General features: G+C 42.2%; 1 protein-coding gene across 1 annotated transcript in view; it reads left to right on the plus strand.

Moving 5' to 3' along the window:
• Positions 1-25,240, plus strand: part of LOC308131759 (transcription initiation factor TFIID subunit 4) — a gene marked incomplete at its 5' end in the record, with an annotated part of 102,025 nt that overhangs the window by 40,538 nt on the left and 36,247 nt on the right. Inside the window, 3 exons of the mRNA XM_080498592.1 lie at positions 5,533-5,663; positions 8,930-9,055; positions 15,264-15,320. Of these exons, the coding sequence (XP_080354718.1) occupies positions 5,533-5,663; positions 8,930-9,055; positions 15,264-15,320 (314 nt within the window). The remainder of the gene's footprint in view (positions 1-5,532; positions 5,664-8,929; positions 9,056-15,263; positions 15,321-25,240) is intronic.

A 25,240-nucleotide genomic window follows, 5' to 3' on the forward strand; every position in this document is an offset into this window, starting at 1 on the left:
GCAGGAGGCGAGGGCGCCCCCTGCTGGGGAAGTGGCACTTATGCAGCTTTGTTGTGTCAGTGATTGGCCTCAGCGCGCTTCCAGCTGACAGCAGTCCGAGGGAGGCTCCCCCGGCCTGCCAGCTCCACTCAATCAGGGAGCACGGGCTGCTTCCACTCTACTGTAAAACACTTCTTCTCTGCTCTGATTTACCGTTAAGCTTTTAATTGAGACTTTACTGGGAGGGTTGCTGCCCTCTCATCGCCCCCAACAAATCCAGGGACCCCGACATTATTCTTTATAACGTTAAAAAAAAAAAGAAGAAGAAGAAATAAGTCAAATCGGTGTTCTTTCATTGATTTTTGAATGTTTTCAGGAAATGTTCACTGACTCTTTCTTGTCCCTTTTTCTTTCTGTCTCTTCATGTTTTCTTTCTGATTGCCTTTTATTTCTACCTTGCAAACAAACAATCGTGCTGCCGTCCTCTACCACACCTCTCTCCCTCCTCTCCAGGCTTGTCCTTGAGCTTGAGGGGGGGGGGGGGGGGTCCTGCAGTTTTCCACCCCCCCACCCCCCTCCATCTCCAATACCAGAACACAAGCACAGCTGGAGTTCTTTAGAAAAGATCTTCAAAAGTAATGATAGTCCCCTGGAACCTTAAAGGAACGCACACGGCTTTATTGCATCAACTCACACATGAGCACGACGCAAGACTGTCAACGAAAATGTTTCCTATTTATCAAAAATGCGTCATGCAAATCTAATGAAGTAAGAATCTGTGCATGGAAATTCACCACATCTTTTAAATATGTTTTTATCGACCAAGGTACTGCACTGTAATTCGACACCAGCCTCAGCTTTTTTTGTCAGCTGTTACTTTGCTTTGCAGTGGACAACTCACTGAGCAAACTATGATGAGAAAATGTTATATTTACATTTGTCTGAAGCCTGACTTCAATTTTCAATATTTTCTTCTGTAAGGTATGTGATTTACCCCAATTATTTCACACTTTAGTCTCATAAATATGAACAACATCATATATCTGATGTGATTTTTCACTTTAAAGTTGCTCCTTCAGATATTATAGTTGCAACAAATGTGTCTCTCGATTTGCTGTTCATTTAAATAAACAATTTGCTTTAAATTTGCTGGACTCTCTGGGTCGTAATGCCTTTGGCTATTTCGCACATTGCATGTGGAAATCCAGAAAACAGTGAATAGAAGGATAAATCAAACTTTTCTATTGTGAAGCCGCTAGTTTCCAAATTGCTTGTAGATCTGAAAAGTATATAGAAGGAATGTCAGGTGAGTGCGACCGGCTCAGAGGCTTCTGGAGACTCCAGTTTGAAGGGTCTGTGGTCTGTCTGTCATTGTTTGCTTAAACATAAAGCAGTGTTTTAGTCTTGGCATCACATCGAGGACACTAAAGAAGGGCGTGGATCACGATGAGGATATGATTCGGTGCAATGGCATCTCTGCTCCATGAGAATGCAGCGAGTTTATTAGAGCTTGATTCCTGATGTGAACGGGGGAAGTTTTTTTCCCTCGTAGGTGTATTTCTGGTCCAAAGGGATGAGGATTAGTGCCTGCAAGTCCTGGCCAGAAAAAAAGGTGAATTGCTCATTCTACGCACCCAAAACGAAGCTGCCTCCAGTAGAAATCAGGTCAACAGATGGTGAAAGCTATGTCCAAAGCAGCAATGAATACTCCGCTGGAGAAAATGGAATCACCTCGTTGCAGGTATTGTTGGTATAAACTAGTACAGATGGGCCATTCAGGACCTTTTCTTTCTCACTGCCAGACATTTTTCAGGGGGGACCCTTGTTGCTATGGATACCAGTCATTTCTATACTTAATAAATATTCAAGTTACCGGGCCTCAATGCTGATCCAGTCTTTTTACGTGGGATTCCTGAAAGCCCATTGTGTGCAAGATGATTACACTCGAACTACAGTGCGAGAGCGAACACGAGCCAGTTGGTACGCGTGTGATGTTCGCGGAATTTGGGCGACAGTCGCGCAGGAGACTGCTGGCATGTGAAACATCTTTACTCAGGGATTCAGCAACAGTGCCGTAGAGATGCCCCTGCTGTGCTTTGCTGGATGTACACAGAACTGAGCAGGTGGCACGGCGTGGCCTGGTTGTTATACAACAAGCCCGCGCACGCGCGCGTGTGTGTGTGTGTGTGTGTGTGTGTGTGTGTGTGTGTGTGTGTGTGTGTGTGTGTGTGTGTGTGTGTGTGCGTGTGCGTGTGCGTGTGCGTTGAGGAGCTTGCCTGATTGCACACTGATTTGCGAGAGCATGCCACCATGTTGACAGAGGTTTTGCTCCTTACAAGCAAAACCTTTGTTTTAAGGTGTCACTAAGGTTGGGGTTGAATTGAGGTTGGGCAGGCAGTGAATTATAGCAGAGTTTAGAGTAAGACTGCAGGAAATGAATCAAAGTTGGTGTTAACCACAGCGGCTCCAAGCCGACTGTGTGAAATAAGGTTTAGATCATGTGATAAAAGTTGGAACAATCTAAATTTGAGCACCGGTTCTTGAACAATCTCAAGTTGAACCCTCAAATACCCTCATATGAGTTACCAGTCTGGTCGTATGCTATCTTCCTGCAGACTTCAATGATCTGATCCAATCCCTCATCAATGGTATTTCTTCATTAACAAAGTTTTCTATAGTATCTCCAACACATCTGGTCTCTTTTAACTCTGTTTTTGGTTGCTGTTAATAAACTATAAGACCATTTAAGTAACGCACGCTTCTTATTGTTCCTCGGCTGAGTGTATCCAGAGCATTTAGGAATTATAGGCTTAACATAAAATATTGCTTGTAGCTGCTTTGCAAGAATATATACATAGTTAATGAGTATAGGTAATTTAAAGTATTTACTGTAGTTAACTCTAAACGAGTTGGTGTATTTGGGTTACTTTAGAAGAAATATACAATGTGTATGATGGAAAATTTCCACAGAACATTTCTTTTTGAGGTCATTGTCATCGAATAACTGTAAACTGAATTAATTCTCACACTTGCAGGGAAACGATCACTACCTTACAGTTACTCTTTTAATGGATAAGTCAAATTGATAGTGCTCAATACTGGATTCTAAAGACCTAATTAGGCAACATATGTTGTCCATTTCTAACAATACTCCACTGTGTTGACATGTTTCTGGATGGATCAGAGTTGTTTATCTGCCTGTTCTTGAAAAAGGAACATATGAGAAGACATTTTCTTGAATTGTTTAGCTTCACTGTACAGTTTTGGCCAATCCAAGATTGTAAAGTGGGCCTCCAGGGAAATATAATTGGGAACTATTATTATTAATTTATTTGTGAGATGGGATGATAAGCGTTTAAATTTAAACACCCCATGGAATAAGATAAACTATATATGTATTTGCTTTACTAACTTATTATTGAGTTTTTTCCGGCATGATCCAATCACGTATGAAAGGAAAGCATTTATTGCCCAAGATGAAGACAATGAACAGCACGAGTCACAAATTGCCCAACAAACAGAGTTCTTTAACTGTCAAGAAAAAATGTTTTTCTTTGTTTGTTTGTTTTTTTTATATTTTGTAAAAATGCAAAGGGGAAAAAAAAAAATCCCCATAAAGAATTTGAATATAGATATATGAAAGTGAAATTCGTAAAAGAATAAGTCAAGTCAGGTCAAAGTCGAACAACATTCAGTCGGTATTTATAGTCTGCTGCCATTGCAGCCATGCTTTGACCCACAAGTGTTATGCCAAACAAGTTTCAGTGCTAAATCAGCAGGGGATTCATCCTTTTTAACTCGCTCTGGAACGGACCCCAGACTTTCCAGAACTTGGTGGTTTTGCCACGTAAAAGCTCGTCTAATTCTTTCCAACTTGGAGAAATACAAAACATCTTTAATCCAGTGACTATGTGACGACGGCCCTTTGGATTTCCAGTTAATTAAAATTAGTTTCCTAGTAGGGTAGTAAAAGCTGTAACAGTTCTATTGGGTGTGGACGGTGCAAGTGAGGGTGAAGAGACTCCAAACAAAGCAATTAAAGAGTCCGGTTGAACGGCCGCTTTTGACTGGGATGTCAATGATTCTTGAGGATTTTGAATGATTTTGAATACTTCATGGCAGTATATCAATAGTGATGTTGTTTTTTTCTCCTTTCAAATGTTTTAATGCTATTTATCAGAGTTTCTGATTATTTGGATACTTGGTCAAGGCACCAATAGTCATCTCGGTACTGCTGAAGTGTTCCATTTAACTTCCAGTTCTTCAATAGTCGTGTGCATCGTGCAAGTTAAATTGTCGAGTGTTAGGTACTTATTCATGTTCGACAGAAGAGTTTGAAGTCGCTGTTATTCAAATTCTTCAGCTTTCTTCTTCGGAAGAAAAAGCAGATTTTAAAAAGCAGATTTTGAACTTGAGATAATGACTTGAGCCGTATTATGATAATTGTCGTTATCGGCTTCTTTAAAAGCTTTTGTGTTGAGAATCTCCACCATGTCGCAGCACAGCCCTGGTGCAGAGCAAGCTCTCTCTCACAGTCTTCCTCTCTCTTTTTTTTAATAAACGGCCACCCTTTTAGGAATTAAACAAAATACTGAAGCATTGTAGATCATTAGTCTGTAGTCGCTGCTTTTCCTAGGTGAAGAATAATGACTTGTATCAGCGTGAGCTGAAGAATGTGTTTTTGCTCTCTGTGGCTAAGTCTCTTAAACTTTTTCTGAAATATTAATGTCCCTGAAAGATGGTATTTTTTAGGAAGCAGAAGCCTATTAGCGTTTTTCTTTGACCTCGTGACATTGCCACATGTATTGCCACTGTAATTATAAGGCTAACAGGACTCCCTCCATCCGTTTCAAAGCCTGAGCAGCTGAGGAGTGTATGTATTGTTCAGCTGATTTAAATAATTGGTGTGGTTTACTTAAAAGGGTGCCAGAGAGAAAATTATGTTAATGGAATAATTTAAAAGGAAGTTGGAAACAGATAGTAACCCCACCAATGTCTGTCCTCCTCTCTTTTGTTATGACTTCAGATGAGTTTTGCTCCGAGGAAACTAAATTATCCTTCGACGAAAAGAGATGGTCAATGTCGTTTACACACTTGGAGGAGCTTAGCTAGTAAAACCGCTCTGAAATACGCACTAAGACTGTGAAACAAATTAACTTTTCTGTGTGATGAGTCCTCTTTCTGGGACTTAATTGCAGATACTAAACTAGGCACTTCCTCCGTGTGAATGTGTGCATGGGTACAGTCATTGTCTATGTGTGTATGAGTGGAGGCATGTGGGTTAATTTTTCTAGGAAACATTACTTTCTACCTGATTAGCTGTTGCTTTTCCAAATTGCAAAGCCATATTTAAGAAACTTAAGTGACAATGAAGCAATCGATTGTTTATATCTTTACTAAATGAGACCAGAGGCGAGTTGACGGGATGAAACCGGCCTACTGGAGATAAGCAGCTTATTTCTCGACTCAAATATAAAAGGTAAAATGTAGTAACTGACACCGTTCATATGTACTGAGCCGACACACGTGTGTGCGTATATTCATTCTTCACAGCGAAGAAGTTCGGTGTGACGGAGGTCCCCATGGAGGCAGTGACGTTCATCTCACACGCCACGCAGTCACGGCTTCGGACTGTGGTAGAAAAAGTTTCCACTATCGCACAGCACCGACTGGACTCCTGTAAGGTAGGAACAATGCACATTACACACCTCCACCACAGGTTAATGCAGGTTAATCTGTACAGTAAGCAGTGTTGTTCAACTTACTGAAAACTAGAACTTGAGAACCGTCAATAATGCTTGCGGTCCTGGAAATAAATGTATTTGTGAGTTAGGACCAATGAGAAGAAGGCAGTTACTTTATCATGGGTACGATAGCTACAGCCAAATGTTATCGTTTAGAATATTCCGGCGTCTTCAGTTTTGCTGTGCGGAAGACTGAGTTCAGCCTTAATGAGCTGCTCGTCAACCAGTAATCAGGAGTTTAAAAAAAAAGAAAATACAGTTACAGCTAATAACACAGCTTTGGCTAATGCTAAGTATAGCAATTGGCCTGTGAGCACGATAGAAAGACGGCAACTATACAACTGTTCGTATTTATGGTAAAAGTCTAAATAACAAAATTGTGTAACCTCTAGTAATTGTAACTGCTGTATCATTCTCATCATAATGATCGGTTACAAGCACATTAATTAGGATGTTCTGCCAACTCTAGTCGTGGGAGTTGAATTTGTTAAGGCATTATCAGCATGTGCATATCTTATGTCGTATTAATGCAAATATAGTAAATATAATAAATATTGAATTACAAACTCTGAAAACAATTTCAAAGCACATGAGAGATAAACTTCATTGTAACACTCATTTGTATGGACAGTCATGGACGTGCTTCGGTGCTCCGGCATTCCACTATTCACACAAAGTTCTGTGGGCATGTAATTGTGTCTATTTCGTCCTATTCTACGCATTACTTCCGTAAACAGAAAATGCAAGCGCGCCACTTAAACAAACACAGAAAAGTTAGCCCGATGTATCGTCTCCACACTGCGAGGTGTTTTCAGTCAGTCAGCCAAAACTTGCAGAGCAAAAGTACTTGAAAGTACATCTGTGTGCTTTTATCATTATGTGCGACTTTATGCTTCGTGTCGCCGTCGTATGTAACGGCATAACCACATTTAATTGGTGTTACATTAAAGCAAGAAGCCACCTCGTCTATGAGGCCAAATCTTTGCATTGTTATGAGAAGTGGAGGGGGGAAAACTTTGAAAATTTGTTTTTCTTGACGCCCAGACAGAAAGAGGAGGAGGAGGAGGGAGGAAGAGCGTTGCTCCAGCTGTCCCTGTCTTGTTTTGCACTTCTTCTCCTTCTTTCTTCTTTTTCTTCTCCTCCCGATTCGTTCTTGTCTTTTTTGTGGTTTTGTAAATGAGGTGGGTGCGTGTGTGAGGCACGGAGCTCTGTGAAGCCACTCTGTTGACATCAGCGAAAAAAATGAGAGGGAAGGAAGGAGGGAGGGAAGGAGGGAGGGAGGGAGGAGGGAAAAGACCAAAAGACAAAATGGGCCTTAAAGAGCAGCCGGGCTTCAGCAGGAGCTACGGCAAGAGTGCAGGATCAGCGCTGCAACAAAGTAGACGGAGGCTCGATGAGAGAGAGAGAGAGAGAGAGAGAGAGCAAGAGAGAGAGAGAGCAAGAGAGAGAGAGCGAGAGAAAAAGGAAAGAGAGGGTTGGCAGTGTGGAAGGGTGGCGATGATGAGCCTCCTCTGATGTGTCTTTGTGCTCTCTGTCACTCAGATCCTCTCATCCACACACACACACACACACACACACACACACACACACACACACACACACACACACACACACACACACACACACACACACACACCGCAGAGTGATATAGGACTCAAGTACGAGAGGAGAACAGAGAGTTGAGACTGAGAGACTCCACCTACAGTCTCTCAAACATAAGAAAAAGGCAATTATCCTATTAACCTTTGATGACCCGCTAAAGTTGTTTTCACACTTTCTTTCCCCTTTTCCCAAGTGGGTGATGTGACTTATGCGTGGCGACGTCTGTAAACAGAAAAAGTTGGAGCGCATTGAAGTCGGTTGATGTGTACAGAGTGGCGGCGCTCCAGTTGAGATGCTTTTTAAAGTTGAGACTCTTGATTTATCTGAATACTGGAGGTAATTTTATTCTTATATTGCAGTTTCTACACCAGATCTATAATCTCAGTCTTTCAGCAGCATTAGAAGTATCCGTCTTCTGTACAGTCTTTTCCAGCTGCCAAATATGAGTGAAAGCAGGGAGCTCCCTGGACTGTTCGCCAGTCCATCACAGAGCAAACACAGAGACACCGGGCACATTTAAGTCTTAAAGTATAAGTGAGACGATTGTGCATTTTCATTTTAAACCTCGTTTTAAGTAACTGCTCAGAGCACCTTTACAAAAAAAAACAGTTACGGTCATATCACAAATCCAAATTTCGGTTTAAAGTACCTTTCCAGGCTGTATCTGTGTCAACAAATCTGCTCAAATATGATGATTTCTTGTTACACTTTTTCTTTTTGAGACTTCTTGGTTAATGGGGACAATTACTTGGGTTAACGACTGTGTTAATAAACAAGATGTCCTGGAACATTTATCAGGTAACCAGTCCGGTCATAGAAAGAGTGACTTGTAATTGGTCTTCGCAGGTGAACAGAAATCAATTGATTACTTAATGGGTCTGCCACATTCACAAAAAGCATATATATATATATATATATATATATATATATATATATATATATGTATGTATGTATGTATGTATGTATGTATGTATATATATATATATATATTTTTTTTTTTTTTTTTTTTTTTTTAAGCAAAAAGGTCAAAACCTTCAACTATTTTTTTTAATTTAAATGTTTTTAATGCTTGGATATTTTTTTTTTTTGAAAACTAGTTATACATTTACTGTTTATCTGTACCGTTTTTGAAAAAATTTGGTGTCTTAATGTTCTTTTAATGTCTCATTTCCAAGCTTTTGTCAAGCACTTGAATCACCAGGTGTCTAAATAGTGTTATATGAGTAAACTAACCATTTTGTCCTCTACACATCTGACTTGTAACACTGATATAGGACTTTATTCTCTAAAACTTTTACATGTTTGAAATAAATGAAAAAAAAAATTAACTTATAAGTAACAATAATTTAAGCAGGAAGAGAAACTGTGACAACTGATGTAGAAAACTTGGCTATTAACCCTGTGATTGTCCCATTAATTTGTCACTGATGTCTTACAAATACCCTGCAATGTGATTTTATTTTGGGATTTCTTTTAAAATCTGCCCATATACACTAACTGTGAGTTGCCCAGTATTTGGACCATAAGGTCAAAGCCACTAACTGGGACCTGAGCGTCGTCCTTCTATTGACGCCGCAGTGTTTTTCTTCCTGTCTGCTTGTCAGGACGACGAATGCTACGAGCAGTCGGCAGACGTTCGCTCCCAGCTGCGCTTCTTCGAGCAGCTGGAGAGGATGGAGAAGCAGAGGAAGGACGAGCAGGAGAGAGAGATCCTTTTGAAAGCTGCTAAAGTAAGTCACCATCCTGTGATGTGTGGGTGCATGTGGAAGTTGTGTTCCCGCTCAACTGTGTGGGCGTGTGTGTGTTGGCGAGCATGTGTGTGTGTGTGTGTGTGTGTGTGTTCGTGCCGGGGCATGTTGCTCTTACGCAGCCCCTGACAGACGAATTAGAGTGTGACACCAGTGGATGAAGTGACCTCCCCATGTCCTCCCAGGCTCCTGGCCCTAGGGCTCCTCTGTCCTGGCTCTTTCTCCCCGGACACAGCAAGGAGGGTGGGGGCTGGTGGGAGTGAGTAGAATGTGTAGACGACACAGCCTACATGCACACACACTCCCCCTTTTTGTGCAACCCACAGCACATCCCTCTTCCACAGACCCCGACAACTCAGGTGACACAGAGCATCAGTTAAACGAAGTACGTTGTCAGCTGGGCCAGTCTGTCAGTGTAGCCACCGCCCACATATGGATTTCTGATCATCTTAGGCCAGACGACCCTGCACGCAAAAAGACACGTATATAAGCCTTACCGTCATGAGCAAAGACAGGCTGGGATTCCACAAAAAAAAGTTGTACAAAAAAATCGTCAAACATCACTATTAACAGTTTTCATGATTTCTCCGGAACATGAAGTGTCCTGAACATGAATGAAACATTGACTGAAGATCATGAACGGTTCTTCTGAACATGGTTCCTCTTGCCTACTCCTCGCTGCCAGAGATCTGGCGGTCAGCAAACCGCGGCTCTTATAATAGAATCACTCAATAGATTGAGAATTTCCTTTATACCTGCTGTAAGCACAAGAAGCTTTTAATTTGACAAACAAAACCAAAAGGAACACCATGGCATCACCATGGCGATCAGCTCCATGACGGAGCTGATAGATTTTGGATCCTCCATTTTTAATGGAGGATCCAAGTCACTTAAAAAAAAAAAAGAAAAGACATTTTCATGTGTGAACCTTTTCTAGTCAAAGAAATGTGGACTCGATTTCAAAGGTCAATCCTTTAGAACCTGAAACGTTGTTATCAAAATCAACAAATCATTTACAAAATCTCAATTATATTTGTGTTTTATTAATGGGGACATTTTGGTACAGCTCTTCAGTTTTGTTAGGCTTGAAAAGTGCCGCTTATCCATCAAACGATGTCTCCAGAAAGGCATGGGCTACAAATCTATTCTGCTACAGAGGAAACAAACAAATAACCAATATCATAAAGAAATATCTTGTAAATATCTTATAAATGTATTGAAAAAACACAAGCTATTTGGAAGCCAGTCACTAAATACTGACCTCTCTTCTGTTTAGTTTTCATCTCTTCCTTTACAGCACTTACCCTGTGTTGTAAACTCAAACTAATAAAATACTATTTCACGTTTTTTGTTATATATTTGCATTTGTTTGTGAGAGTGCTCATCACTAAACTGCCCCCTTTAATGTGTGAAAGTCTTCAGTCACTTGTCATATTGGTCATAACAATGTTTTGTGATATGGAAAGGAAAAGTTTGTGTACCCGAGACCTGTTGTACAACTTTAAACATGTGCAAACACAACAGCACGTATTCCAGGAATCGTTACCGCACTTTACTTCGTTGTGCTTGAATGAATTTGTGCAGACCATCCTCAGTATGCCAATGCCATTCTGTGCTTTAAAAACACTTTTAATTATCCAAATTCCACACAAGCTTGCTTGTTTTTGTGTGGCGCTAATTGCCATTTCATAGCAATTTACATTCTAATAAAAGGCACAGAAAAATCCAACAATTCCATATGAGCATGTATTGGCAACAGTTCCCCTTTTAACCACCGAGCAACAGTGTTTTTGTAATCGAGTCAATTTGATTGTTGCACCTCCCGACTGAAATCTCCCATTGGAACTGGAGCACCTGCACGAACGTAACAAAACACGAGTCGCATTACTTGGTGGGTTTAATGGGTTTCCGGGAGCGTCAGCACCTGTCCCGTGTCCTGATCTCAGCTCTCTGCACGCAAACACATTTGTTTCTCTCTCAGACGAGGTCTCCAAATTTAAAGAGATCACCACTGACCCAATAAAAAAGTGTAGAGGAAGAATCTTTTGCAAATGAAAATGCCCTGCAGTGCGACATTAGCGGAAAGCTGGGTTAATTTAATTAATTTTGAATGGAGCCAATGTCCCACAGTAAAGAATCTCATTGCAGCACACCTCACTGTCTTAATTGCGTTATTATGCTGCAGTCCTGTCATGCAGGATATTAGAAAATCCTCTCGCTGATGAACAGGGGCCACCCAACCTCATGACCTGTTTTTTTTCTTTCAGTTTTAAGAGCAACCAGACTGTCTCCGCAGGTTTCTTGCGGGGAAATGTGATGCCTCAGCAGGAAAGGGAAACTCTAAAGATGCTTGCTTAAAGAAGGAAGAAATGCAGCATTTCGATCTTTCTCAGCTCCCAGTTCTGTGTGGCTGCACAATCTAGTCAATTTTAGTTGTTTAGTTTATTTTATTTGTTAGTTTTGCTTTGGGAATCTGTCTTTATTAGCAGGATTAGTAAAAAAAACAAACTTTTGCAAATGTAGCCAAGTTCTTGTTAGAAGGCCTTTCCTCTGGGCCATTTGGATGGCAGGAGCCTCGTTGAGGAAAGTTTGACTTCACCTCAGAGCCGTGTCTGTGGCTTTTTGGCTCTTGTTGCCATGGCATTTCAGTTCAAGGAGAAGTTTGGAAAGCATATCTTTGCCTAATGATTGTATGAAATATTGCGCGAACAGTGCCTGGTGTATCCTAGTACTTATGCCTAAAAAGTCAAGGCAGCTGCAGTCATGAGCAAAAGTTCAGCCCTACTAGGAAAACACACTCACTGCACTGTTTAATAAAAGAAATAAAAGAAAGTTTAAAGAAATGTCACATAAAAGGTATTGAGGTTACCCACTGGTTTGTCCAGGACTGAATCACCATGAAAATGTACATATTCAACTTATATACCACCACACACAGAATCACAGAAAATCATTTATTTGGTTTAACAATGTTCGTTTATCAGATGACACTGTTTCAGAGGACTAAATATATGAAAAACAACTCAAACTATAAACATAGCATGATATTACTTGTACACAACTTTCAAATTTCTTTTTCTAACAATTTTTTTTGTATTGTTCTACGTGGCCCCTAACATAGTTACGACATCAGGTTTATTAGTATACTGGCTGTGCTCTTTGAAGACAATATAACACACCAACTTAAGAGAAAAGAGGGAAAAAAAAATCCATCCTAAATCACTTAAGTGCTGTTGGAAAATGACTGATGATATAACTCAATTTTGCTTTCGATTATTCTCACTTGCACTGATGCAGTTAAATTCTTTTTTTTTTGGCCTCAGTTCACAAGAATGTGATGAAGCTTCTTTTTTGTACTGACCATTTCACCATTGCTTATTTAAGAGAAATTCATCATTTAGTACACTTACTGTCAATACTGTCTTTCATTACGTTATGCAGTCAGTGTCCTTTTCTTTCTTTTTTCTTTTTTAGCTTTCTGTTGAAACACACACCTTAAAAGAAAGTCGAGGATCATTGGTTTTTACTATAGTTGGGAAATAATCACTTCTTTCACCTTCTCTCATATGTATAGGAACAATTACATGCATCAGTTATGACCAATGGCATTGTCTTTCTGGTTACACGTCCACACATCCATAGATAAATCCAGCTGTTGCATTTGTATTGGTAAAATCACTTCAGTACTTCAATTACCTTCAGTGGTCTTTCATCAACGACAAGATCACTGTAATTGCTTTACATATTGCTTTGTGGGGGTTGATTCAGATGCTCACGCGGACATCACAATGATGCCACCAATTTTTAAAGGTCAAGAGTCAAAGGTCACTGCAAACCCGAGTGCTGCTGCGGCAGCCAGGTGTTACTTTCAAAAGATATCCTTATCGCTGTTGAAACTCCTGGTAGAATAAAGATGGAAATAAAACAACATCTTCAAACATTTTTTCCACAACACTTTTTTTTTCCAAATATGATAAAATGACAATTAGAATAATCTGATCTATTTTTAACAGCTGAGGTAGAAGTCGGTGTGGTCTATCTTGTGTCTCACTTTTCTGCGCTGGTTAGTCTAAACCAGGGGTCTCAAACTCAGATCCTCGAGGGCCGCAGCCCTGGACGTTTTCCACGTCTCCCTCCCCTGAATGTCCTGATGGTTCATCACCACATTCAGCACAAAGCCAGATAACGAGCTGCTCATTGCAATCAGCTGTGTGGAAGCAGGGAGACATGCAAATCGTGCAGGGCTGCGGCCCTCGAGGACTGGAGTTTGAGACTCCTGGTCTAAACATACAATCAAACAGTGGTATTCCTTCTTATAAATGTGACAGCTCACTGCCCTAAACTAGTATTTGGAAGACGATATTAGCATAACACTCAATATTAAAGTGAACTCTACTCTTTTCCCATATAACCTCAGAGCTCAATAAAACAAGTTGAAGCCCGCTGGTGATTTTCACCACTCATTGTGGGCAGTGTTCGGAGTGGGTTGAGGTAAAAAGAAAGCCACAAGATTACTTTACAAAACATTCCTGAAATACTCCCAGCATCACAGATTGATGATATTCTGTATCAGACTGAGTTATTTAAGTGCTATACACTCCATTACGCCCCGGCCCAACAAAGCTTGTCAGCATCTTGTGCCCAGTCCACCTCTCCCCTTCTCCCCTCTGTTCTCTCCTGTAAGTGGGAAAACCAGGCCAGCTGACAGATGAGATGTAAAGCATGCCAGTGGCACCGCTGCCCTTTGTAAACAGTCCATCTGTACCCCCCCCCCCCCCCCGCCATTGCCACCAGTTTCCCTGAGCTGCCTCCTCTTCCCGCCAAGCCTCCACTAATTTGACCTCCCGAATAAGAAAACCACTAAAACAATCCCTTCCGCATGTCTTCTGTCGTCCTTCATTGACAACAACACCCCCACCCCCATACACACACACACACACACACACACACCCACCCCCTTCTCTACTTTATAGCACCGATCATTGGAAATATGACTCAAGTCTTGAGGGATGCTCTGGCCGACTCCAGGGCAAACACATTAGTCTTAGTTGAGATACCGAACAGTACGTGAACTGTTTCATATATTTAAAGCCAATTAGCAGGAAAGGCTAAAAGGAGAAGCTGCCCATCCATGAAAAGGAGCAGAAGAGGAGGGGAAAGAGAGAACGAATGCTGATACAGGGCACCCAGCCTTGTAGAGATAAAAGAAGAAGAATCCCACAAGACCGATGGTCCAAGAATGACACTTTTGCATTTGCGAAAACAATCAGATTGCAGATCTATGACAGGTTTGACCAAAAATGATTGGGTTAGTCATGGGCGTGACCTAATTTTTGGGTTTAATGCAGCAAAAATAACAGGAAGCTGATGATGTCCAGATTTGCAAACAGCACTCGGGTTAGTTGACCACAATGTGTCTGTATTGCCTGCAGTGGTCAGCCATACATGTACATTTGGCTGTGTGGTGAAGGATTCCCAGGGACAAGTACATTCACCCAGATCTTAGCTGCTGATTAAAATAGAAGTGCTGTGTTGTTACGCCAGGGATATGTACACACACACACACACACACACACACACACACACACACACACACACACACACACACACACACACACACACACACACACACACACACACACACACACACACACACACACACACACACACACACACACACACACACACACACACACATTCAGGGGAAAGGATGTTGGTGACTAGCAGTAGTACTTGGTGTCTATGTGTCACTGTGGCGATGTGTGTGTGTGTGTGTGTGTGTGTGTGTGTGTGTGTGTGTGTGTGTGTGTGTGTGTGTGTGTGTGTGTGTGTGTGTGTGTGTGTGTGTGTGTGTGTGTGTGTGTGTGTGTGTGTGTGTGTGTGTGTGCTGGCTCGTGCAGAATTTTTAATAACCTCTTTTGATTAGAATCACCCTCCAGCGGCTTATTTAGGGCTGGATTTGGAGCGGGTTTAAAGGCCACTGCCCCCCGGGGGGTGCTCCATTGCACTTCTCTGAATTCAAATACGATGTCCTTGACACCTCTGTATCCTGTTCCCGTTTTGCACTATTTTTTGCCGCAGCAGCAACAGATGAGTTGCGAAAGTGGGGGGTTGGGGGTGCAGTGGGCTCCTTAAACCAGCTGTTAACCTGTGTCACCCCCCCCCCCCCCCCCCTCTCTCTATTCCACAGAGTCGCTCCAGGCAAGAGGACCCAGAGCAAGCTCGACTAAAACAGAAAGCTAAGGAGGTAAGCTGCCGCGGAGATCATTACCCTTGACATTTCCCCGACTCCAGCGTATTAATTTTTCATGCCTCGCTACATATGTAATGCCATTTAAAGTCGGACTTAAAAAAGTTTGAGGAATTATTCGCCTCGATTGATGCCCCGCGTATGGAAAATGATTTTATGCGCACCAAAAGACGTCCTCCACTTCCGTCTCTCCCTCCCTCCCATTTCTTCTTTTCTCCCATCCGTATCGGCCTTCTCATCTTGCATCAGTTTGAGTTTTGACTAACGACTGCTCACTGAGCCTTGCCTTTTTCCATAGTCGGGCTATTAGAGGAAAGCTTTATATGGATACGAGTAGCAGTCTTTGTGGGTTTCTTCATCACTCACTCACTTGACACGCATTTTTGTCAATTTTTTTTTTAGGCACAGTTGCAGAGATTTTCTACTTTTATTTGCTGTCACAGAATATCTGCCCGCTTTCCTGGTGCAAATACTAATTATTTACCGACTGTAAGTTTGTCCAGTCTCAGCACTTCATATTTGTAGTCGAACCATAACACCACAAAGTGTACTGATCAGTTAAGCGCAGTAACTTTTACCGTTCAAAACGAGAAGGCCCAGGCACAACATTTAGTGCTGCAAACGGTTTCATCTCTTGTCGTTTCAACTAATATTGTACGCTTTCTATTGGTGGCACAATGTAATATCCACTTTATTTGAAGTGCAGGTCTCGTATGGAGCGAATTCCCCATGGATCCCAGAAAGTAGACCAGCCTTTATTTAAAGTCTGTGTTTATAGTTGTTTGTGAAGTACTTCCTTCGCATCGGAAGTTTGTTTTTTGTTTTTTTTTTGTTTACACCCGAGTAACTTCACTGGGTGCTTTCAGCAGTCCTCGCCAACAAGGATCAAGAGGAGCTTCCATAAAGTAGGCAGGAGGATGAAACAAGCGTCATTCACCTGTTGTTGTTATTGTTGATGCACAACTTAAGAAGCAAATGTGGTTTCTTCTAACTTGCTTACTCTTGAGAAGAAGCCTTTCATTCATCCAGGTAAAGTTTACCTAGTATGTATGCAGTTTTCTCATTTACACTCACTCACTTTGGCACTTTTCCGACTGACGGCTCCGTGTTTTTATGTCGGCCACATGTATTTACAGGTAGCCGTGACTGCCTTGCTGAGGGGCACCTCAGAGTGTTGTTGTCTGGCCAAAGCATTTAATTTTTGGGAGGTTCTTTGTCCGTTGAACTTGTGACCTTCTGGTGACGAGCGAACTCCGCTCAACCCCCGGCTACTGGCAGCGCTTTGTCTTTCCCCCGCGTCTGTCCTGAACATTTCTTTCGAGCAACAGCGAGTCCTGCTGCAGTTTAGAACATTCACACTGGATCTCAGCCTACCCATAAGCCCCGCATATGCAAATGAAGCAGCGTAATAGGCAGCGCGATAGGTTTGCCCCAGGGGCCATGTGATCAAAGTGGATCTCCTCCCTGTTAAGTGGCAGTCCGCTCGTCATCTGGATACGGCCAGATTAGTGCCTCGTGAGGAGATGCCGCATGAGCGCATGTGTGCACATTTTCATTTTCATCTGGAATTTTAAGAAGGTGGTTTGGAAATTGTTACTTTATGTAATGCTTTCTCCTGCTAGATAGAGACGAGGAAGACTCATCACCCCCCCCCCCCTCCCCCCCCCCACCCCTTCCCTTCCACAACTCCCACACACACACGCACATACTCTCACAACACCCCTCTTCCACCCTCCCTCACCTCTTTTCTTTTTTGCTTAATGGCCGTCGTTTCTCAGCCCCCGTGCCTCTCCGGTTTTCATCACCTGACTGGCTCAAGGGGACAGAGCTGGCTGTTTGTGTCACTGCAGAGTCTGTCGGCAGCTCACACATCTGCACAAATTTCATCAGGATAATGAGCCCGAGCTACTCTTCCAAGCGACGGGCAGAGGAGCCAGCCTCCCTTTAAGCCCCTCTGTTCAGCCTCACACACACACACACACACACGCACACACACACACACACACACGCACACACACACACACACACACACACACACACACACACACACACACACACACACACACACACACACACACACACACACACACACACACACACACACACACACACACACACACACACACACACGTGTAACAGCTACAACCACCAAACAATCATCATTTCGGAGAGATTGAATTACACCGTGTTATATACTTGAACCAAGTGTTGGCGTCTAAATTGAGCTGGAGCATGATTTGTTTTTAAAAAGGCTGGTTACAGTGTGCCGTGAAGCCGCTCTCGCAGACACCAGTCTCGTCTGAAAGCAAAACACCAGGTGCTATCCCATGAACAGCATATGAATTGTCATCAGTGGTCAAGCTCAGTTTGCAGTTTAAGTCAAGTTAAGGACTTAATCGTCACCCAAATCACTCATTTTGCCTCAAACTGGGACAACTGAAATTTGGAGTATCGCCAGCAATGGGACGAGACAGGTCAGAATAGGGATGAGTCTCTTTTGCAGTATCTACCTGCAATTCTTCATGACCAGGAATACTAAATAACAAATATTAGCTCAGATCATTTGGGTTCCATAAATATTCATTATATTCTAGAAATGTATACCAAGTAACCAAATAACGGCCCCTGCAAGGTACACGTGGATTAGGGAGGAGCACAAAAAAACACATCTGTGAAAGTGAATCCATGAGAATCGGCATGTGAAAATGTAAGCCATCCAAAAATGCTTGGTTCACATCTCTGTGTTCAGTTTTGACCTTCAAGATGGAAGTGATTTCACTTACTCAGTGAAAGGTCACTAAAGATAGTGTGTTTGTTTCATTTGCAATGGTGTATTGTTATTAGTGATGGCTCCATCCCACCAATCAGACAAAGAACAAATGGAGCCATATAGTAAATGTAACAGTGTGTGAATGTCCCTCCTTTTCACTATTTTAATGCTAAACCTTTGTCAAATTTGTCTCAGACTGACCGTCTCAGGAAAAAAAGAAAACAACTGACAAGCAAATGATAAAAAGTGTTAAAATGACTGCAGACATTTTATTGTTCTGTTCCGTGAGGCAAAAGTCACTAACACATGTTTGATCTGACTTTACAAATGTGACCGGTTTTATGTGATTGTGAATTTTGTCAAGAAGTGAAACCTAAAATTAAAGGGGAATGTATTCTTATCGTAATCTTATATGATCACGGTTTAGTCACATGCTGTTTCCATTCATGTCTGTGTTAAGTGGACGTGTAAGATGCACAATGCTGCATTGCAATACAACTTTCTGAAGTGTTTCAGTGCATGTGATCTACAGATGGTTGTAAGAAAAACCTAAATCAGACTTTCATACATTAATACTGCTAATAAAATGACTCTGATAGAAGGGTGTTCTTAATTAGACACATTAGCACCCCTGAATGGAGGAACCCTTTCCATGAGCTTCTATTTAAGTGTCACATTGATATGAACTTTACCATGATTATTTGTTCTTTTCAAAGAAAACATCTTTGGCTTTTAATGATTTCTGAGTTTGTTTGTATTTTGAAGCTACGGCAGACATTACTGTGACCTGGTGACACAAAATGCACAGTGTACAGGACTTTAGCTTTGTACAGCGATGCCCCACCGTGTTTGAACTTGCAACCTAAAACACAGCGCTGTTGCCAGCGAGGCTGGCTGGTCATATAGTGGCTGGCAGAGGTTTCGCATGAGAGCTAGGCAGAGCAGTCTAGCGCCTCTTGTTTCCTCCATTCACTACCATTTGGCCGAAAGGTCAGATGGGCTATTTCAGAAATGCCCCCAGTGAAAATCAATGGGCAAATCGTGGAGCTCAGTTCCTGTTTGTTGTTGTTGCTGTTGGTAGTGGGTCTGTGTGTTCTGTCTGTTCCATCACTGAGGCAGGGGGGGGGGGGGGGGGCAGGCACTGCCTGATCATCGGGAGAGAGAGGAGACCGAGAGACAGAGACAAAGAGACGGAGAGGAAAGGAGACTGTGGGGTGAGGGTTGGAGGGGCAGGCAGGGAGAGATAGAGAGGGAGTTAAGGCCAGGAGAGATACATCACGATGTCAGACGCACAGACACACTGCAGCCACAGATTCATCATCGCAGCCGCGTCTGCAGGCACAAGTGGACGCGGGAAGCGAGTGAGCTGGAGAAGAGGAGTGGAGCGAGAGGACAGGAAAGGAGGGACGAGAGACGGAGGGGAGAGACAAATTGGCCACTGCAGTTGGCCAAAATTTGGCCAAAAGCTGCTGTTGGAGTCTGCTCAGCTCCAAGAACAAACAGTGTCGTTCCAGGAACAGTAATACTCCCTCTGTTTGTAAGTCAGGCCACACAAACTGTTGCCCCAGCGCAGTGCAGCCTCTGTTATGGTAGAAAAAAGGCAGTTCGTCGTGAAAATACTAACTCATTTTGGGATGCAGAATGATTGTACCAGCTGTGCAGCTACAAGTGACTTCCACAAAAACCAGAACACTGGGGAACGACTCCAATGTTCACTTGACAAGCACTATAAAGCAAGGCTTTTCTTAGTGGCATCTCTTTGTGGACATCTCAGAACGACAAGAACAATGGAGGGGTCAGGGAGGTTCCTTTTCCACTGCGATTGAATCCTTTTCAATTTTTGAGAAGATGGTGATTGTCTCCTGGTTGCTCCCTTCCAATGTCTCAAAAGTGAACGATGTAATTCTCATGTTTGACTTGTTGCAAGGTTTATTTCCAGTTTCCACAGATTTCAGTGAAGTCGGGTTTGTATCAAAGTAGTTTAAAGCAATACATGATTTTAGTGCAACTGTGCTAGAGGCAAGAGGGTATAAATATGCTTTACTTGCAATAGTTACACACTATATCAAATCTATCATGTCAAAAACATGGACATTTAACAATAAACCAAATATTTCCACTCGTAAATTTTAGTTTCAGATGATAGCAGCATTACCAATCATGCATGGTGCACAGTTTTGGCAACGTTGACATCCCGGTTTATCCTATGTGACTGGAACAATGTAGGTCTGAAGACAGTTGCAGTAGGTGGAACTTATATTTAAAAACCCAACATAAAAATAAACAAAAAACGATGTTCCTCGTCTCAGTTCCAGTGAAAAACGCTGCATCCATACTGCTAAGAGCATGTTGGGGAAACAAATCTTTCACCTCAGGGTTAGAGCTGGTCTTTGTAGTGCAACAACACAAAGAAAAACATCTATTCTGGCGGTTTTCTCAAAAGATTGTAATCGATTGCCAAAAATGGAGTCCAACTCTAATTGAAAACATTGTTTGAATTCCAGTTCTGGAAGCTATTTCTCTACTTCATACCTTCTGTGACCATGAGAACTATGTTCAATCTGATAACATGAGCATTTACATGGCTGTGGGTCATTTAGTCATCATAGGATATGTTACTGTGGGGAGGTGCCGTCAGTTACTGTAATTATTTTGGAGTAAATTGTGTAGATTGATGCAATTAGGTGCTTCATTTGATATTGTGGTGATTTATTACAATGTGCCGTGAGTGATGTTTTATGTAGTCCCAAATTCCAAGCAGGAAAGAATTCCTAATGTTTTAAATGTTCTGTGACCTGAAAATGGACAAAGAAGTTAAATTGTTGAGAAGGGGAAAATAAAGTTCAAACATTTCATTGACATTTCTTTAATCACTTATGGAGCAAAAAGGCTTTTTCAGTATTTGGTGCCTCACTGATTTTCTTGAGAAGATAAGAGATGGGTTACAAGAAAGATGAAATCTCTGGCTGTGCACACAAGAGGAGCTGGAGGTCCGCCTTCTTTACCTGTCAGCTGTATCACTGCAAACAACAACGCGCTGGGGAAGCAGTTTATAGCATGTCTGCTGTGAAGTGATGAGAAACACAATATTTTGCTCAAATAACATTTGAGTTTTAGAGTTAGATTGTTTTGCAAATGTTCAACCTTCGGAGCCATGTTCAAAAAGTTGCATTTTCAGCGGCAATGACCAACGCTGTCGTGTAAGCGGACACCCAAAACACAACGCAAGTTTTACGTTTTCACTTGAAAAAGTTGTCAGGTAAACAGGGCCTCGGAGATTCTCCAACTGTTCTCATTGAATCACGAAAGTCGCATCAGCAATAATATTTCATAGTTTTTAAATTTGATGTGATCTGATAAGGGGTGGGGGAAGCCGAGATGTTAGAGACGCGAGCTTACCAGCTCCAGTTTGCTGGTTTGAATTTGTTCAAATTTAAAATAAATAGAAAGAGAGAATAGAAAGAGAGAAAAACAGTGAGGAAGGATCCAAACCCTGGTTCTAGTAGGGTGTAGGGATTCTTCAGTCAGGTCAGCAGACAGAGATTCACTCGCTGAATGTAGAGAGAGGAGAGAGAGAGTAAGTGACAGCACAGACCAAAAGGAGAGAGACAAATGTTTGTGACATGTAATAGTGAAACATGGTGAGTGAGAAAAGAAAGAAGCTCAGTGTAGGAATCCCAGCCGTCTTAACCTATCTTTTGCCAAAAAAAGAAAAACAACTTTTGACAAATTAAATCTGATCTGTTATGGTAACCCCTGGATAGCTTGGAGACGAACTCACTTTCACTCTCTTAATTCCTGGTATGCATGCTGTGTCTTGACTAAATGATCCTAATACTTAGGTTAGGGTTAGGGTTAGGGTTAGGGTTAGGGTTAGGGTTTTGGAAGGTCTTGAAAATGTAAAACCAGCCAGATTAACCCGTCAGAAAGTGAGCGAGTACCACAGCCTGAACACGCGCACACATTTTGATTCCTATTCCATCTCAGTTTCCACAGCAGAGCTCAGTGGTGTGAGGAACAAGGTGCTGCTGGAAAGCAGCATGGTGTTTAGTCAAGCGGACCCTGGATAAATAAAGTTAAAAAAAAAAAATGGTTAATGTAGTCTGTCTCCGTCTGATAATCCAATCACTGGCAGACCTTTGGATGAGGAGGGAGTGCATGGTCTCCCTCTCCTCTCCTCTCCTCTCCTCTCCTCTCCTCTCCTTTCCTCTCCCATTCCTCCACATAGCCCTCGCAGCAACACTCTTCTCCTCGCTTAGAGTGATTCCAGAAGACGTGTGTGAAACCAAGAGCTCTCCAATGGGAATCTCAAAGGTTTTTGTTAGAATAATTTTCCTCAAATATTTTTTCTTCTTCAGGCATTGACTTAGCTTTTTTTTTTTCTTCTTTTGCCCGTTTGACGCAGTACCGCTGCACTTGAAAAGTCTCGAACCTCTGCCGAATTAATCCTGCCCCGTCTCAACTCTGAACCGTGCATGGCTCCAATTAAAAGCCTGTAGTTAGACGTTCTTCCTCGCAGTGCAAAGGTATATACGTTTCAGTCTCTGAATTCAATTCGGCTAATATTCACGTTGCACATATAAACCTTCTTCTGGTTTTCCATATTAAATATAGTTTGCTTCCTTGCCCACACAATAAAGGCCTCATATTCTTGGTGTGCATGTTATTTGAACTTTTGCCCTTTGTTTTAGCCGTTACACACGAGGCCTCATTGCACACATGCAGGTCTTGATTGGCCTGGTATCCTCCACAAGTGACCAGGTCACGTAGAGACTGGAATCCACCCACACTTCTAAGCCCCATCAGCCAGAGCCTGGTGGTTCTCTACAGAGGAGAGACTCGTGTGTCAGAGGACAACGCAACAACCCCCTAGTTTTCTTTCTTTCTTTCTTTCGTTTTTTCTCTTTTTTTTTTTTTTTTATTAGACCAGCTCTATCTGCAAGTTCATAGGCTCTCATCCTCTGGCCCTCTACAAACTGCTCGGCTCAAAGAGGCGCTCTCCCCCATTAGGTAGGCCCGAGGGCAAAAGCCTGCTACCCTCCTCCACGTTCGCTCCCTCTCTGTGCTGATTTTCAAAGAGAATTCCTGCTGTTCTGTGTGTCCCAAATCATAGTTGTTATATTCGTGTCTTCTGGCCTCACAGATACACAATGCTTTAATTTCAGCGGGGCAGCAGCAACTGTGGTCAACTTCACTCGACGGACGCGCGCGCTGTCCTCAACCTCGGCATCATATAGAAGGGTTTGATTTGAGATTCAGTTATTGATTTCCTTTCATCAGCTCACTTTCACTTTCATCTCAAATGTCCTTGACATGCTTATTTTAATCAGCACATGAGGTCTGTTTTGTAGATCCTCAAGATATGCGGGCTACTAAATAAGTACACTGTAACCCTATTTTTATTTGTTGCTTTGTTGTCTGAAGTCTCAACTTAAGTTTTTTTTTTTTTTTCCCCTTCTTCACCTCAAGACATATTAGAGGGAAAAAATAGAAGCAGGCCTTAAAAGTACCTTTGGTGTTCCTGTGTGTTTTCGAATATTACAAAGTGCTGTAATGAGAAGGAAAACAACAAAAAAAGGAGATTTTTTCTTTTTCTTTTTTCTTTTTTCTTTTCTTTTTTGCCTTAGAGGAAGATAGCGGCTCGTGTACTTGCTGTACAAGCCTGTAGGTTCACTTTTCTCTTTGTGCGCTGGAGCACTCCTTGGGACTCGAGCGACATGGGAATTGGGCATGCTGAGCTACGCTGGTGGCGAGGTGCCAGCCTCCTGTGCCTGGGATATAAGTGAGGGAGAGGCAGGAGGCAGGACATGTTTCAATTAGGCAACAAACACCGCACACGGCGCATGTGAGAGGAGAGAGAGAGAGAGAGAGAGAGAGAGGAAGAATAAGAAAAGAAATAAAAAACAAAAAAAAACACCTCACCCTCATCTGCTCGCTTCTCCCTTCTGACCTCTCTCAAAAATACACGTCCCTGAACCGCTGCACCCCACCTCCTCCTCCCTCTCACTCAAAATCTGAGGTGTCATTTTCCCCCCGCAATTCTTATGGGAAGGACAGTAGCGGAGGTCTTTGTGAGGTGATGCTAAGTGTGCCAGCTCGTCCTGCATGTTTCCATTAGATTGTCATGTTGGCTAATTAGAGAGCGGCAGCATGATTCACCTTGTTAATTAGGAGGACTTGCACACCATGTGCCTGGGGGCGGTGTGGGGAAGAAGAGCCCAGCCTCAGAGCCTGCTAGTCGCCTGCTGCCTATGAAGATTCCCCCTTCTCATCTACCTTCCTTTCACTCCTTTTTTTTTTTTTCTTTTTTTGATTTGGAAATGAATAAATCATTGAGATCGTCCTCTCTCCGAGTGTGAATATCTGAGTTCTCATCTTTTTCCTGGATGCAAATTAGGCGTGATCAATAGAAGGTGACGAGCAGCGAATCTAAATGTTAAAAAAAAAAAGAGAGAGGAAGAGAAAGACTTGACGAGGAGAAAGAAGACTGCTAGACGAAGCACGGCAGTAGCGAATGAGACAAAGCGAGAGAACATTTAAAGTAGGAAATTTTCCCTTAGATAAGCACTATTTTTAATGATCGCCACTCTCCCCCTGTCGCTCCGGTGTTACACCGTCAGAATCTGCTTAACACTGATTTCTGGCTCCTTCATTAAACACCGCACCTCAGAAAAAAAAACTGTCGCACACAAATGTTTTTATTTGTAGAAATAATAGTTACTCTGCAGCGAAGATGCTGAGCCTGTTAGACACATGCAGTTTATATGCCATGCAGGCGTACTTTCACACAGTTTAATTCCAGCAAATAAGTTGCAGATGAAGAAGAACCGCTGGGTCATGATAGTGACACTCACATAATGACCTTAGCCCCGGGGCCGACTGAGGGCTCTAAATAATTGGTGCTCAGCCCTGGAAGCACTTCTGACATACTCGGCTTCAGAGGAAATGAAACATGCTGTGCCAAGACTATTAGCTCATGCATGTATTTTGAATTCATTTCCATAGGTAAAATAATATGACAGGCAGACAGATTCCCCAGTATATTTAAGCTGCATATTTCTGTGTAGGATCGATCCAGATTTGGAGATTTGTAAACTTTTTATCGGACATTTCATGATGTCAGGTGATTTGTTTTCTTATTATGCCG

The sequence above is a fragment of the Blennius ocellaris genome, assembly GCF_963422515.1.
Source record: "Blennius ocellaris genome assembly, chromosome: 1".
NCBI lineage: Eukaryota > Metazoa > Chordata > Actinopteri > Blenniiformes > Blenniidae > Blennius > Blennius ocellaris.